Source organism: Crocuta crocuta, unplaced genomic scaffold, assembly GCF_008692635.1.
Source record: "Crocuta crocuta isolate KB4526 unplaced genomic scaffold, BGI_CrCroc_1.0 scaffold64, whole genome shotgun sequence".
Lineage (NCBI taxonomy): Eukaryota > Metazoa > Chordata > Mammalia > Carnivora > Hyaenidae > Crocuta > Crocuta crocuta.
Window position 1 is genome coordinate 2,033,246 of NW_027530640.1, and position 17,951 is coordinate 2,051,196.

The following is a 17,951-nucleotide window of genomic DNA, read 5'->3' on the forward strand; positions in this document are numbered from 1 at the left end:
CACTAATCTTGTCTCCAAACATGTAATTTTTTAAAGCATTTTAAAAAATGTTTTTAGATGAAGCTTTAAACCTAATTAAGGTATCCTGATTACTTTTGCAACCTTAATAAAAACTGTGGGAAATTCCATACTGTCTGATGATTTCCTGGTAATTTAACAAATATTGTAAGCTTAAGAAATTGCACACCTAATATTTTACCCTTATCAATTAATTAACTAAATCATCAAAATACCTAAGCCTAAATAGCTGAGAGGCACTTCATGAACTTTTGTCACCTGTTTATGTATTTAAACAGTCGTAATCCTCCCCCTCCTCCCACCATTTTAAGGGTATTGTGCAGTTTTGAAAGGAACGCTTTGAGGTCTTTATCCATGGAACACAAAAGTATGGCTTGCTGAAAATGCATTTTCTTAGTCTGGAGTAGGCCTTGCAAAATACTGTTTCAGTTCTCTCCTGCGCTGCCAGTGATTGAGGTTTAGGGTACCTGTTAACTACACGATTAGTTGTGTTCCCTGTCACTCTCAAAAGTATCACAGTTTGACTAACAATTTTACATATATAGTTGTAATTTACTGTGATTTGAATGTGACCAGAATTTTAAATAAATATTTTCATGTGTTTCAGTTAGGAAAATAGTTTTGAAGGTCTTGTTATTCATCATCAGGATTTGGACCAGGAATTTGGTTTGGCACTGGATCAAGAGCACAGGGCTTGGAGTCAGATCTCCTTTGAACATCCCAGCTTTATCTCTGAGTACATAGCTCTGTGGCCTGGGCAAATTTGCTCACTTCCCAGCTTCAGAGTCCTCATCTATTAAAACATGATTATTGGAGTGCTGGGGCCAGCTCAGTCCAAAGAGCCTGCGACTCTTGATCTTGGGGTTATGAGTTCTAGCCCCACGTTGGGTGTAGAGATTACTTAAATAAAGCTTTAAAATTTAAAAAAAATGATTATTCCATAGCGTTGTTGTAAAGAAATGGCTGTGAAATACTTAGCATAGTTGTTTCTCTTGTTATTTCTCATCATACACATGAATCAGTGATGAGGATTATCTGTCAGCGATCAATTTCAAATGATGTTTGTCTTTGTGATGCATGTTTCCATGGTGGAAGTTAACTGTTTACTTCCCAAAAGATAAAATATGGAGAAAGTGCTTTAAAAATGAAAAAATGGTACTTGTACTGTGAGTTTATCTCCTGATTTTGTGTCACTAGTCATGGGTATCATTTTTCAGCATTGTCTGTCATCTTACATGTATGTGAACATTTGTCACATTTTACATTTTTAAATGACTTTGAGAGTAGAATTTACTCACATTCTGTACACCATTCTTTTGTCTGCCACATTGAATCTCACTCATTACTAATTCCTCAGCACCTGATTCACATGTCTGATGCTTAGCTCTGGCTCAAGATATTTGAGTGAATAGTCCTTTCAAAACAGATGATTACATTTGTTTACCTAAGAAATCATGTACTGTAAACTTACTATTTCTTAACAAGCTTTGCTGTGGACTGTTATTTAGTTAATATACCATGGTGCTATCATTAATGGTTAAAATAATATTGAGATAATAATTTAGTTACTTTCACATCCATAGAAGAATTATTGTCGTCACAAGAGAAATCTCCCGGTGTCAAGGACGTGGTACTAAGTATGGAGTACAGTAAAAAATCGGATTTAGATACTTCCAAGCCATCTGATGAGAAAAGTGTTAGACACAAAGGTAATTTTTATTCACAGAAAAGTTGTTATTAATGGTGATGTTTAATTTGGGGAGAAAATGGTTTTTATTATATAACATGTCTTACTTATTAAGTAACCCATTCTGAAATTTTACTGTTCATTTCTAGTTGATGAGGTAAAATAGATGGCTACAACATGACTAGCTATTTTTAAAGTATTGAAGTGGATCATAGAACAGAAGCCATGCCAATTAATTATACACTACTAATATGTGCTTAATATATTTTTATATATACTTTTAAATGAAACAATTTAATGCCTAATTTAAATCTGAACTTGAAAGTAACTTGGTAATTTTAGATTAATGCAATAGAGCTTAAGATAACCCTGGAAGGAAAGTTAACCAAAAATGTACATAATTTTTTTTGTAAATCAAGATATTTAAATACCAGGGGTTTTCTTTTTGTGCTGAGATACATAGAATACTTTTTACATCTACTGCACCTGGAGTTGTTGAGGTAAAACCATGTAATAAAAAATCAAATGCAATTGTATTCCTTACTTAGTCTCTCTGAAGAGATGAGCTATTGGTATTTGGTTACTGAACTGTTAGGCCATAGTTGCAGACTATGGTGGCCCATGTGGTGCAGGCCACACAAAAGTCTCCAAATCTGAGACTTTGAGATAATTTCATCCATAAATCTGTGTCAATGTTTACAAGATGGAAAGAGGGATGACTTCCAAATCTTACTCTCCCGCCCTCACTCTCCTACCTCTGTTCAGTCTGTATCTCCATCTGTCCTGGTCCCAGCTGGCACCCAACAAGAAAAATCTGCCCTCTAAATCATCAAACCATATCATACTTTTTTGATTTGTATCAAAGAAGTCTTTTTCTGAAATTGATCACTTTGGACAAAGCCTCTCTGTGAAATTGATCTTTCCCAGATTATGTAGAAGCATTGCTGTTACTTAATATTTCTTTCCTCCTTAGTTACATTGTCTGCTCAGAGTAGAGGTAGTTGAGGCTTTAATTGAGACCCATTTTCCCTTTAAGTTCTTTGCTGGCTTGATTATTTTTTTTTTTTAATTTCATCTCAAAACCCTATAGAAGATTCTTTAACTGCTTTTAATATTCCTGCATTTATTTTTATTTTATGGTATACATGCTCTCATTTCCTTTTTATTTTCTTGTCATTTTCTTTTTCCTGAAACCAATCCTTCCTTTACAGAACCTCTTAGTAATTGATAGGTAAAAGTATGATGAGAAGGGAAGAAGTAATAGTCGTTAAGCATCTACTCTGTGCCTCCCACATTGTAGTAGGTGTTTTCTATACATTAGCTCATTACTGTGTGTCGCAATCTTGTGAAGTCATTATTTTTACACAATAGGAACTTGAGTGAGTACATTACTACTCACCTTTTTATTATAAAAATGTCGGTACCTTTAATGCCTTTAATGTAAATCAGTTTTTAAGTGTCAGGATTTCCTTGAGATTTTTCGAGCTCTCTGAAATGAACACACAATGTTCGCATTTATATCTATAATTGTTATTTTTACTATCATCAAAGACAGATAATATCAAATATTATCAAATATCTACTTTATAAAGACAATAATACTTAATCCTATAAAATTAAATGTAATCATTGAAATGTTTCTTGATCCATAAGAGGCATAAGAAATTAGCATTCAAAAATAGCATTAATTTTGTGTTTATTTTCTATTTTCAAAAGTAACATAGAAACTATAGAAACGTTTATATAATTTAAAGGTATTCAACATTAGAATCATTCTTATGTAGTTACTGTATAATCATAGGTGTTTGGTATGTCTGTCTTGGTTAGTGTGGCACACAGCATGCAAAGGGACAGGAGGAGTGCCCTTTGAATACTTACTTTGTGCTAGGCACTGAGCTAAGGGCTTGAATGCTTGCAGCATAATGATCCCAAGAGGTAGGTATTGTTCACCCTTTTTACTAACAAGGAAAGTGAGAGTTAACTAACCAGTTCAAGCTCATGCAGCCAGAAAAAGAGTTCGAGGTAATACTGGAGTCCTGGGAGCCACTTGAGTCCAGCACACTATACTCTTCCCTGTCCAGGGCGGGAGTTTGACGTGCCTCAGACACCTCACAGAAGCTTATCTGAAGAACCTGAGATTAGCAAAACTGTTAACGTCAAGAAAATACTTACATATATTTAAATATAGATGGACCAGTACATATANGTACATATATATATATATATATATATATGAGCAAAAATATGCTTACATTTTATATATCAATTCACATATATATATATATATATATATATACAAACTAGTATATTATATAAACCAAAAGACTGTCTCTGATCAAATTCCTTCCTGTACCAAGTGGTGATTCGTTTTTACGAGGTCTAAATATCCATGAAATGTTTCTAAAATTACTTTTCAGTCATTTGCACATTTTGATGCATTGACAGTGTTTAAAATTTATGTGTTATCTGAAATGTCACTTTTTAATGGCCTATTTCTATTCTATAAGCCGTAGTCTAGATTCTTTTCAACTTATTTCAAGTATGAACATTTATAAGTTTAAAAGTCCTGTTCAAGTTTTTGTCACTTTTACAGGAATACAATTTAGGGGCGAGCATTCATCAGCAGCCCTGTTGGAGGGGCCTAAAATAGGTTTGCTTTTAAAAATCCTCAACACTCAGTGTAGACGATATCTGTCTTCAGTCTTGATTATTTTTCACAGACTGTCTCTTCATACTATGCTCTGTTTATAAATGTGCTCTATTTACATTTTCATTATTAATATAAAGGCAATTAACTTTTATTTTGTGTTTTTTAAACATAATCTAGATGAGGAAGAGGATGGCAAGACTCCAACTCAACCACTGTTGAAAAAAGGCAGGCATTTTTCATCATTTTATTTTAATCCCCTTTTTCATACTGTTAACTCTTTAATTCCAACTTTGCTATTTTCTTTTTTTTACTTTAGTTTTTATTTCCATGGCGAGGTGCTGCTGCAGTTATTTATTGAATGGAGATTAGAAAAATTATTGTTAGTCCAACTAAAAAATTTAAACCATCCCAGGGAAGGGAGTATATCAAAAACAAATTATTCTAAATCATCATAGCATTTCGGAAATACTGAAACCCTGAAAGTCAGTACCAGTTTTTAAATTTAAACTGCATGGTTTAGATGCTAAGCAGAGACACTGAAATGGGTCTCTTTGCCAGTGTCACTTGCATTCTTACCATCAGGTATACCCAGCCAAGCCCTTAATTTTGATACTAATATATTTTTCATTTCAAAAATTACACTATTTCTCACAGCCCTGCTGCGTTTGGGAGATACACAGTCATGTCCCCAGGCATGACTTTTATGAGAAGGAGATAGAGGTGAGAGTTACGGAGCAGTGTGGTTTGGCAGCCATATTATGTCATCATGCACAATCATTCGTCATGTTTGCGTGTATCATGGCAGCATGAGAAGTGAATGACAGACATCCTGCAGAAGTGATCAGATTTCCTCCTGTGGATTCCTGCTTTTAAAAATTTACTGTAGGAGTCTCATAAGAGTCATTTGCTTGCTCATAGAGTCAGTGCTCAATTTTTTTTTTGTTTTTGTTTTAAGTTTTTAATTCCTGGGACTATGAAAGGGAACTTCCTTGGTATAGTGCTCTTTAGACTTGTAACAGGTGGTATTCTGCCAAGGAGTTCTCGCATCTTTCTGTGCTTCAGAGAAAGATGTGTGGTTCTATGGCTTTAGCTTTCTGCATCACAGGCCGAGGGGACAAGTTAGGTAAAGATGAGGGTGTTCTTGCTAGACCCAGAGGTTTCACTGTGATAATTGTTAGCTTGTATTCATTCGTCTTCCACTTCCCTCTGTCTTTTATATTACTGATGACATTTTATGTAAAATAATTTTTGGATCTTTAAATTACTGAGGAACAAGATTACAAACCTCATTTGTCCAGTAAGCCTAAAACAACTTCTCAAAAATTAAAATGTAGCAGTCCATTATTACTATTCTTGATTGGTATTCATAATTCTCTTTCATTCAGATTGCTTCAAAATATTAGAAATTAGGCAAGATAATTTGGATGAGTTTAGCTGTTGTAAAGATGTATTTATCTGTGAACATCATTTTAAAGTACATTTAAGTTATAAACCACTGAAAGCTTATGATGGATGCCAGATAGAACTGTCTGCATTATAAACATTTAAATATACAAAAGTTAGGAAATTATAGGAATTCAACAAAAGGAACTTGAATATTTACCTCCCTTACATGTTATTTTTCTGCTTAATCCTTTAGAATCCAAAGGCCCTGCTGTGCCCTTAAATATAGCTGACCAGAAGCTTCTTGAAGCTAGTACACAGTTTAAGAAAAAACAGGGAAAGAATACTATTGATGTCTGGTGGCTTTTTGATGATGGAGGTAAGGTTGTTAAGATGCATTTTAGCAGTTTTACATTTACTGAGGTTGTGGGAATATGGGACTAGTACTAAGAAATGACATGCCCTCTTCATCCCTAGATCACTTTTGAATTTTGCCGACAAGCAACAGGATTAGTTTCAGAATCAGGTGTTGCACTTAGCTGTTACATCTTCATTGTCCTTCAGTTTGAAAGTTGCCCACTTCTTGAGCTCATGACCTTAACGTTTTTTGTTCTTATTTTTTTTTTTAACCAACTGACCATTTTTAGGATGTCACTAGATTTGAAGTACCATTTGATCTTTTTTTTAGAATTAGTTTAAGTTATGTAGCTTTTTGGTAGAAAAGTTACACTGTGCTCTCTTGATCTCAACAAGGGGGATATGATGTTGGTTTGCCTCATCACTGGTGAAGTTAGCTTTAACCATTGAGGGTGGTGTTCACAAAATTTTTAGAATGAAAAGTTAGTCTCCCCTTTTTAATTACACATATTAGTGGATGGGGAGTTACTTTTGGATTATGTAAATATACCATTCTTAGGACAATTTTTACCACCATCTTTAGCATCCATTGATACTTTCACCTGCTGTTACCATCGAAGTGGTGTGTTTGTGGCTGCCAAATGATGATTTTTGAATCCTGTTAGTTGTTCTTCATTTATTAGTTGGCATCTCATTATAAGGAAGAGCTTTCTCTTTATTCTATGTTTGTGAACTCATAGGCTGTATTCATTTTGAGATGATTTGTCATTCACATTATTTATTTTGATGTTCAGATTATTCCCATTTGGCCACCAAGATCCTCTGATGGCTGACTTGTTTGTCCATTTGTCATTTCCCAATCATAAGATGTTCCAGGCTCACTTTTGTACTTTGCCTATACCAGCCATCAAGTCTCCTTTTACCTGAGGAATCATGACTGCTTTAGTGGAGAATGGTATTTAGGAACACAGATATGCTCATTGCTACTGCAGTGTCACTGCTCCCAGGCCCTCTCAGTGGACGGGTCTCAGAAACTTACCATAGTATGTTTGTAGACTTCAGCATAGATTGAAAACCCATTCCAGTTTAAACACTGCAGGGTTCAATCCAGCTTCTTCCTTCTCGTAGTTCTCATTTGAGAGAGAAACCTGGCTCCCACTAGGTTCGGTGAAGACTCTCATTTCTTCAGTGCTCCTGGATGTGACTGATCTCCTGGCTCCATTGGGCTTCCCTCCTTGTTCAGGCCTACCTCATGGCTTTCTGACTGAATTACTCAGGAAGGACAGAAGAAAAATACTGTTTAAAATGGAGTTGTGGGGCAGACATGCTTTTAGAGATTAAATTGAATTAAAAGTTCTTAATTGAGAAATTAGCCTGGAGTGAATGATATTTTATATTTTTATCTTTTAGGCTTGACCTTATTGATACCTTACCTTCTGACTACCAAGAAAAAGTGGAAAGACTGTAAGATCAGAGTATTCATTGGTGGGAAAATAAACCGAATAGACCATGACCGGAGAGCGTAAGTCTATTTAAACAGAAGAGCATTAATCTAGCCATACTTCATTATTACAGTAGATTTGATGGGGTGAAAGAGGTACAGTCGAGAAAATGTGAATCAACTTGCTCTGTCGTACACGGAAGCTGAAAATCTAGTTAAACAGCTAAACCCTCATTCTAATTTAGTCTTTATGTTTAAATTGTAGATAGTTCATTTTACTGATACCTAATATTTTTTTCAAATATTGACATTTTAGAAAGTCTTTATTAAAAACTTGCAGCATTAAAATGTTAAGGCACTTTAAAAAAAATCAGGATGTGCCTCACAGTCACATATTCCTATGTGAGACACATTCTGTAGACTTGAAGACAACAGAAATGAAGGATGCTGCCGTCACCCCTTGTACTGCCACTGCCCCATCCCCATTCTATTTCTGGTTTGAGTGGATTTGCCAAATATCCCACGTCTCGTCTCTGACCTTTTCAGCACATACTATACACTCTTCTCCCGAGTTCACATTTGGGAAGTAGAGCTCTGATGAGAAGATGCCTCAGCCCCAAATACTTGTAATTTCCTCTCTGTTCATTCCATAGAAAGTCTGTGCTAAAATATGACAAAGCCATAAGCCATCCATCCTCCTGTTGCCCACACTGTGTAATGCCTTACACTTCACCTCAGTGTGCACTCACTTGTGCACCTGCCCATTACCCACGCGAACTCAGGCTTATACCCCTCTCTGCTCTCCTCTCTGCCCTAAACAGCTCCTCACTTGAAATGCTTCAGCCTTTCAGGTCCAGCATTGCTGTCACTTTCTTCATGACACCTGCCCTCGTGTGTTTTTTTGTTCCCTTGCCTCCCCATTAGTTGTTACCCTTCCTTCCTAAATAACAGTGTACTTGGTACCACTCGCTGTATTGTCAGGCCTTTATTAGATTTATTTATTTTCTTAAGAGTTTTGTGGGCCCATAGCAGGCACTTAATAGATCTACACTGGAATTCAGCTAGCTGTTGATTCATCTCACATAGTGAATTATGCAAGAAATACTGGAAGTAATTTAAAGATTAAATGTGTAACATGTCTGTTTTCCAATGTCTTAATGTAGAAAACTCCGTTTTCTTAGAAATTGAATCCCTTTGTACTTATGGCTTTTCTTTTGTGTGTGTTTCCACTTTTCTATTGTTGCCACGAAGGTTTCCTTGCCAACTGTGTCTCCAAGAAGGTATTTCTTTACTGAAAAGTCAGAGGCTTGTTGGAGCTCTTTTCTCATGTCTGCCCCAGTCCCCCTCCCCCTCAAAAATGCTGTGAACTTGATTTGCCATTAGTTATAGCTTTCGATGGCCCCCAAATGTCCTATTTGGGCTTTGAGATAGGCATTCTTCATGGATGGAAGAAGAATTGAAAAATAATTAAACTTGTAACTGTTGACTAGTTCTTGCTGAAATCCATATACTTACCAATATAATCTGCCCAAGAAACGTTTTCATTGATGTATAGTGCCATGCAGTGTTACATTAGTTTCAGGCATGCAGCATAGCGATCCCATATCTCTTGATGTCGTGCTCACCACAGGATTGCTACCATCGGTCCCCATACAGCGCTGTGAAAACACCATTGACTGTGTTCCCCAGGCTGTACCTTTTATCCTTGTGACTTGTTCATTCTGTAACTGAAAGCCTCTCTCTCTCTCACTCCTTGTGACAAAAATCAAATTTAAAACCTAGTTGCCTTTCAAATTTCATTATTACTATCCATTAATGATGGGATACTAAGGAGAGATTGAGAGAAACAAAGAATATAACAGCAGTCTCTACTCAGGGAATTTTGAGGTCTATTTAGTTCAATGTACAGTGTAAACTAATACAGATGGACTTTGTTCAGCACCTGATACAGTTTTCCTGTAAATGATGTTTTTCAGATAGAGTGATTCAGCCTGAAATAGAATAAAAATATTTACATGCAGCTTTTATGTATCTCAGTGCTTTTTGTTTTTGTTTTAGGATGGCTACTTTGCTTAGTAAGTTCCGGATAGACTTCTCCGATATCATGGTCTTAGGAGATATTAATACTAAACCAAAGAAAGAAAAGTAAGTTGTTGGATAAATTACTCTGTATAGATTTCTGATCCTTTTATGGATGACCTACTCAGATATTCCAGTAACAGATCATTCAACTTAAGCTAATTACCCGGGGGTTTTAACTGCTGTTAGTTACATGTGAAGTCAACTTTCTTCAGTCTGGTACTGAGAGTTGGAATGCCTATAGGTGATACCAAAGTAAGTCTAAAGGGCTTTCAGTTTTCAGAGAATTCAATTAATGCTTTACAAGTAGTTTCTGAAAATCCTAATACCACAGAAATTCCACATGGTTTTTTAAATTTCCACTGTTCATGCCCATATTCACTACCACCACTCATTCAGCCTCTACTCCACATTATATATTACTTTTCACTATTTTGCTTTATAACTAAAATAGGAGAATCAAGAATTAGCTTATAATAATTGCATTCAGAATTCTCAAAGAAAAGTACACTCATGGAATAATCTACCTGAAAATGGTACCTAGAGGTGGTTAAAATAATATGTATATTAATGTTACCAGTCATAATTTTAATTATTCTCAAGCAGTTGTTGAATAAATGATGATGCTGGTTTAAGGAATTTTTTTTTTTATGCTTGAAAAAATTTATTCTGCTATTTTTAGGTATAGTTCTGTAAGTGTCTCCAAGATCAGTTTGACTGATCATGTGTTCACATATTTTGTCCCCTTACTAAATTTTTTTTTCTTAAATAGTTTATTGTCAAGTTGGTTTTCATATATAACACCCAGTGCTCATCCCCACAAGTGCCCTCCTCCATGCCCATCACCCCCTTCCCCTCCTTCCAACCCCCATCAGCCCTCAGTTTGTTCTCAGCATTCAAGAGTCTCTCATGGTTTGCCTCCCACCCTCTCCCCAACTATTTTTCCCCTTCTTCTCCCCCATGGTCCTCCGTTAAGTTCCTCCTAATCCTCCTATACGTGCAAACATATGGTATCTGTCCTTCTCTGACTGACTTATTTCGCTCAGCATAACACCCTCAGGTTCCATCCATGTTGCTACACATGGCCAGATTTCGTTCTGTCTCATTGCCATGTAATATTCCATCGTATAGATAAACCACATCTTCTTGATCCATTCATCCTTGATGGACACTTAGGTTCTTTCCATGTTTTGGCTATTGTTGAGAGTGCTGCTGTGAACATTGGGGTACGTGTGCCCCTGTGCATCTGCGCAAGGAATTTATAAATAGAAAATAATAAGTTAGACTTTCTAAGCTTGTTATCAGGGAAGGATTTATTTCCTGTTATAAAATGATACATACCAGGAACTTTATATGAGACTTTATACCAAAAAATATTTTTCACATTCCTAGAGGATTAAAATGTTGTTTGTGTTCTTTTACTGTGTTTCATCCTATTAAATTATCTTTGCATCTAGATGCCAATTCTGCATCTTCTTAAATGTTTAATATCTGTGCATTCCTCCCTTCAGAATATTATAGTACCTTTTCTACTCCTACTAGTCCTTTTATTCAGTGGTACTTAAACTAAAAAAGGTTTTGAATATTTTGAGTAAAGGAACAACACAATTTGACATACTGCTCAAAAGGATCATTTTAGCTACTGTGATGAAAATGTATGTAGGTTGAGGGGGGTAGGCATGGGAGCAGGGAGTAGATATAGAGAGATCATTGTTAGGAGTTCAAATAACAATTCTGTTATTGTGAATATGGTTCTAAATTTCTCATCAGTTTGAGAAACTAGAGATGGCTCTTTTCTGAATAAGTTGCCAAAGAGATGGTTATAACTAGGGTGTGGAAGTGAGCACAAGAAATGGAAAATGCTGACTTCTCAATTTCTAATTCAGCATTTATGATCTTAGTGTTAGGTAATTCAGATTGTGATGGTCAGTATTTTTTTTTTTAAGTATTGTAGTATTTGATGAAATGATTGAGCCGTATAGACTTCACGAAGATGACAAAGAACAAGATATTGCTGACAAAATGAAAGAAGATGAACCATGGCGAATAACAGATAATGAGCTTGAACTTTATAAGACCAAGGTATTCCTTCTCTTCTGCTTTCTTTTCTTTAATCTTCCATTGATTTTTTTTAAAAAAGATACATAAAATCTAAGTATCAAGAGCTGTAATTTGTTATGGGAGGTACCAGTTTTGTAAATTCAGTCTCCTTTAAGTTGGATCTGAATGTGAAGAATGTGTGTAAATCATTAGCTTTTTTTTAAATTAGGGAACAGATATTTTTAATACACCAAAGTTATTTTGGTTCCTTTCTGTTTTCTTCTGTATAGTTCTGTGAACCACAGTAGATTCCATTTTTCAAATGGTGTAGGAATGACTTTGTCCTATTTCCTTTCAGACTTATCGGCAGATCAGGTTAAATGAATTATTAAAGGAACATTCAAGTACAGCTAATATCATTGTCATGTAAGTAAAGTCTATAGTACGAATTTCTTGGGTATTCATTTTATGATAATGCAGTTAGGATTAATTTTCATACCAAGTACATACTGATATATCTCCCAGGAATGATATAGTGGTTATAAGTAGGAAAAAACAAATTTTTGTCAATATACTTTGCTTTAATCATATGAAAAAATCATTTAAGGTAGGAAAGAAAAGCAAAAATCTAAAACTTATATGAATCTAAGTAATTCTTTACCATAATAATTTATTCTGGAATTTTTCATTATCCTTTTTCCCATCTTTTAAAACTTCCTTGGCTTTGAGGACATCCCAGCATAGCTATCAAGCATTTGGGGTATGAGGGCCTCAAGTTAAACTTTGGACCCCGGGATGGTGGAGAGGCACCCGGCTGGCTGAGTCAGTAGAGCATGCCTTTCTTGATCTTGGGGTTGTGAATCTGAGTCTGACATTGAGGGGTAGATTGTACCTAAAGTAATTTTTTTCTGAGAAAGAGAGAGAGAGAGAGAGACACAAGTGAGTGAGGGGCAGAGAGAGAAGCCTGGCTCACCTTGAGCGGCGCTCAAGCTCATCTGATGCGGGACTTGAACTCATGAATTTGAGATCAGGACCTGAGCCAGATGTTTAATGACTGAGCCACCCAGGCGCCCCCTCCAAATCAATTTTTTATTTTTAAACTTGCCTTAGATTTTTCAAAAGTCTTAAAAAAATCTGGACCCCAGGCAACATCATCATAGAAATAATACCATAGTTACTTTGGGGATTTAATGTAAAAAGTGGTTCCTATCTGAATCTGCACCCCCAAATTTCCACACACAAACTTTACATACAGACACTTTTTTCTTGGATTGAATATAGATGCTAACGCTCTCTGGCTCCCCTCCCTCCCCCCCTCCCCCCACTAAATCAGATTCAGTAGATACTATTTTAGCCAGAATTTTCTTTCATGGAGCCTAGGATTCTTCAATAGGTTTAAGGAAAAAGAAAGCTCAGGCCTCCAAAAACATCCCAAATGATGAAATAAAATAATACTAAAGAATTGTTACTTTGATTAACAAAAAAACAATACACCAGAAAATTTCACGTTTTGCTGCTAATGATCAGACATTGTAATGGAATATGCTAGAATATAGAAGTCTAGAAAGAAACCCTCTAAAGGGCAACTGGTAACTGCTACCACTATCTGCAAATAGAAATGAAAGCCCAGACAGTTGAGTGGCTCAGACCATTGAGTGTCTGACTTCAGCTCAGGTCATGATCTCATGGTTCATGGGTTCGAGCCCCATATTGGGCTCACTGCTGTCAGTAGGGATCCTGCTTCAGATCCTCTGTCCCCCCTCTCACTGCCCCTCCCCTACTCGTGCTTTATCTCTCTCTCAAAAATAGACATTAAAAGATTAAAGTCCAGAGAAATAAGAGAAGTTGAAAATTAATACACAGAAGTAATTACGTTTGAATTTTGTTTATCCATGTGTAGTTTCTGCTTTCAAAATTCATATAGAAACATCCCTTTCTCCTATAAGAATTCTATCCTTATTGAAGAAGGGATAATGTGAGGTTTAGCGTTAGATACAAAATGTGCTATAGTTTATAGAAATATTCATTTCAATTCTTATGGATAAATTTTTAAAAATCTTTTGTTCAGACATGTAAAAGGGAGTAGTGATACATGAATATAGTCATTGCTACACTATGTTCAGAATTTGCCCGTGCTCAAAAACCATGTGTAACTAACCAAAGTAATTTTCAGTTACTATTATTAGGAACTCCATATATAATTTGTATTATATTTTCTTTTTTGAACTTAAATGCATTGCCTAATTTCCTTTCTCTTTTTGATACCAGGAGTCTCCCAGTTGCGAGGAAAGGTGCTGTGTCAAGTGCTCTCTATATGGCCTGGTTAGAAGCTCTATCAAAGGACCTACCGCCAATTCTCCTAGTCCGTGGGAATCATCAGAGTGTCCTTACCTTCTATTCTTAAGTGTTCCAACACAGTGGACAGCCCTCCAGATGGTACTTCAGTGCCCAATGGAGTAACTGAAATCTTCAGTGACACATTAACATCCCAATGGCAAACTGTGACTTTTCTTTCACTATTTCATTAATTTGAAAGCACACAGGAAGTTGCTCCATTGATGTGTGTGTGGAGACTTCAGTTTTAGTCAAATCTGTATTTCAGTCTGAATGAATGATGGTGATTCCTTGTTGGACTGAAGCTCATGAGAGTAAAGTTTTCCTTTGCTACTTGAATAGCAATAAAAGTGTGTTATTTTTTGATTGACGAAAGGAGTACAAAAAAGCCTTTAGCCTTGAGGTGCCTTCTGAAATTAACCAAATTTCATCCATATATCCTCTTTTATAAATTTATAGAATGTCAAATTTTGCTGTCAACTCTTATTTTTATTTCTAGACTCTTCCACCTTAAAATGAAATGGACACTGCTTTTCTTCTTCCATTGACCAGTTAGTGTTGCGTACTGTATGTTTTCTATTACTTTTGTAAATTTATCTGTTAGATACTAAAGATGAGAATTAGGGCAAGTTAATGAAAAATTTTAAAAAAATGATAACCCAAAAGTGACCCCAAGGTTAGGTTTGTATGAGGTATATATAAAATGTAGATCTAGGGGAAAAAGACCCAATAAACCTTTCCTTTTTTTTTTTTCTTTTTTTAAAATCTCGAATTGGCTATTATATGTATTTTTACTTGAAATCTTAGGGAAGGTTGAAGATTTATCCAGTACTTCTGTATACCATTCTGAAAAATCTCCTGTTGTCATTCTTTAGACCAAAGTCCTCAAAATCATTTATATCTATTAGAAGGGAGATCTGTCCTAAGTTATAGTTTTCCTCAAATCTTGAGGGACTTTTAAGAAATGCTAAAAGATTTTTCTCGAGGAAAATTAGATAAAGCAATGTCATTAAATAGACTATTTCAATAAACAAGACGTGGAATTCCACTACACCATCGTTTCTAAATCATTAAAATATTAAATGTTTCATCAAATGGTTAAATGGACCACTGGTTTCTTAGTGAAATGTTTTTAGGCTTAATTCATTCAGTTGTCAAGTACACTTCGTCTTAATTAATATACTCAGGTTTGAACAGATTATTCTGAACATTTAAATTTAATCCATTCTTAATACTTTAAAACTTTTGTGTTAAGAAAAACTGCCAGTTTGTGCTTTTGGAATGTCTGTTTTGACATCATAGTCTACTAGTACAATTTTGACAGTGCGTACGCACTGTTACTAAAAGCTTTGTATACAATTATCAATGTGAAGTTTTTCATTTTTATTCAAGGAAGGATTTCCTAAAAACATTTCAAGGGATAGATGTCTACATATCTGTATGTGTGTATGTATATGTATATGCATACACAGATGCATATGTGTATATATAATGACATTTATGTTGCTAGTGTTTTTGCATTTTAAAGTGATCCAAGATTGATTAGGTTAAAATTTTTTGTTTGAGTAAACATAAGCTCAAAATGAGATTGAAAGATAAAGGTTTCCTGGAGAACAAAGGTGATCGTTTGAAGACCATGTAATACACTTGACACAGTTACCGTTCAGTTAGGAAATGGAGAAAAAGTCTGCTACAGTACTGTTCACGGAGTTCACTGGCATAAGTCTCGGTGGTGAAGAATATATGCAGGTTTTCATGAATCTTGATAGAAATCCCCAAAATTACTACTGTTGTCAATTGTGCAGTATTTTTGCTGCGTGAGCATAAACTAAGTGAATAGAAAAGTGGAGATCCAATGATAATTTTGAATTCAGAATGTTAAAATGAAGTAATTATTTTTCCAATTATTTTTCCCTACATTATAACTTACAGCATTGTTCCATTTATTGCAGGTTGTGTAGTGTTTTGGAGGAATGACATTAGAAATGTCATATTATTCAGTAAACAATATCGTGTTTGAACTTTTTAAATGGATAATAGGGCATGAATTGAGTGCTGCTATCTTGAAATGTGCACAGGTACACTTGTTATTTTTTGTTTGTTTGTTTTTGAATTTTTCCCATTCAGGAAATCATCATTGTGATCTATACTGCAGGAACCAAATGTCATGCATCATACATATGTGTATAAAGTACATAAAATATATCTAAATATGCATAATGGGGGGAGGGTAATATTGTCTGTGAAATAATGTAAGAAGCTTTTCACTTTGAAAAAAATGCATTACTTTGACTTAACACTAGACACCAGGTCAAAATTTCCAAGGTTGTTGTAGTACTCTAATAAATTTCAGCAATTCTTAGAGATGCTAGCTAGTGTTGAAGCTATTCTACTCTGTTTTATTTATGCTGAATTTGATTATTTTAATGCCAAATTTTTGTTTTCTTAGTTCTAATCATTGGTGATCACTTGGAAATAAATATGCAATGGCATTGGACAGTTCATTATTCCTATAGGTAAATACTCATTGGGTTTAGAGAGAATGGTGGTGTTAAGCTGATTATTAACGGTTAATTAAATCAAATATTTATTTGTTACATTATTTCATTTGTACTTTAGGTTGGTTTCCTTTTACATTCTTTTTATATGCTTTCTGACGTTACATATTTTTAAAGACTATGGAAATAATTTAAAGATTTGAGCTCTGGTGGATGTTGATCTACTAAGTTTGAAAATGTAATATTTTGATAATACTGTACTATAACTGTCACACACATGCTTTTCTAACGTTTTAACGTGGAAAATTGCAGTTGCTGCTTGTACAGAGGTCACTGCAATAAAGGAAGTGGATTCATTAAAACTACTGAACGTCTAATCTTCTCTTTTATCTGTTTTTAAATCTTTGTCCACTTGGTGATGTACCCTCACTTATAGGATTGTTATTTCACAATGTCAAGAGTTTTTTAGTGGCTTTTACCGTGATCTCCATGCCTTGGAAAAGTTGTTTGAAACTGATTGCTCTCCCTAAGCCTTTGACTCCTGATTCATAGTCCCTGTCTTCTCTTTGGAAGACTTTTGGCTAATCTGATTAACAATTCTATAAAACATTTTCACTTTCTCTTTTGAACATTATAGTAAGTGTGTTCTATATGCAGGGCACTTAATTTATCTCTGTTTGACTCTTGAGAAAGCAACTTGGCGCAATGTAGGGAGTTTCCTGAGGTCATGTGGTAAATAAGTGAAGAATGTTGGCCAGGAGCCCAGATCTTTCATCTCCTGGGGTATCTCTGTTACGCACTCACTGCTGCCGGATCGTAACTAAGAGGTCTGGGATAGACTGGCTGTTTCCAAACTGCTCCTCCATATCCACCAGCAAGTGTGTGCTCAGGTAATGCAATTAAAGTTAGAAATACAGGCTGGCTACTAGATCTGGAACCAAATAGAGGTGTCCACTGTGTGATCTTTACTTCGTGCTTACTGTCCAGTCATCCGCTATTCAGGCTACTTATTTCTTTGGGGAGTTAAAAGGGGATTCAGAGGCAACTATGAATGTGGCATTTCCAAGTTAGTACCCAAAGGTTTTCAAAGCAGGGATACAATTTATCTTTGGCCAGCAGGTACTTTTTGTTCATTCACCAGCAAGAAAAGATAAATGCATCTGATAGAATTGTGTCTTTACGGACCAATATAGGATGATTGTAGGTACAGAACCAGTAGGTGGTAGTTTAATGTAGAACTGTTGGAAGAGAGATGGCACAAGTCCTGGGAAACCCTCATCAGGAAGTACTGTTTGGTTTAGGTAGCTGAGACAGTAGATGCATAGATTGTGTTGGGGGGTTAACCACCTTGACATACTTAGTAGATTCCGAAAGTACCTTAAAGATGTAAGTCTTGTTGCTCTTTATGCAATCTGGATGGCATGGTCAGAGGCTTCTTCAGATAGGCTACTAAATGATAGCATT

General features: G+C 35.4%; 1 protein-coding gene across 1 annotated transcript in view; it reads left to right on the forward strand.

The window, feature by feature from the left end:
• The window catches only part of SLC12A2 (solute carrier family 12 member 2), a gene marked incomplete at its 5' end in the record, with an annotated part of 96,953 nt that extends 80,101 nt beyond the window's left edge, over positions 1–16,852 (forward strand). Inside the window, 8 exon segments of the mRNA XM_077768863.1 lie at positions 1,602–1,727; positions 4,533–4,580; positions 5,995–6,117; positions 7,506–7,617; positions 9,595–9,681; positions 11,562–11,697; positions 12,014–12,081; positions 13,924–16,852. Coding sequence (XP_077624989.1) covers positions 1,602–1,727; positions 4,533–4,580; positions 5,995–6,117; positions 7,506–7,617; positions 9,595–9,681; positions 11,562–11,697; positions 12,014–12,081; positions 13,924–14,059 — 836 coding nt within the window.
• Positions 16,853–17,951: the final 1,099 nt, after the last annotated feature.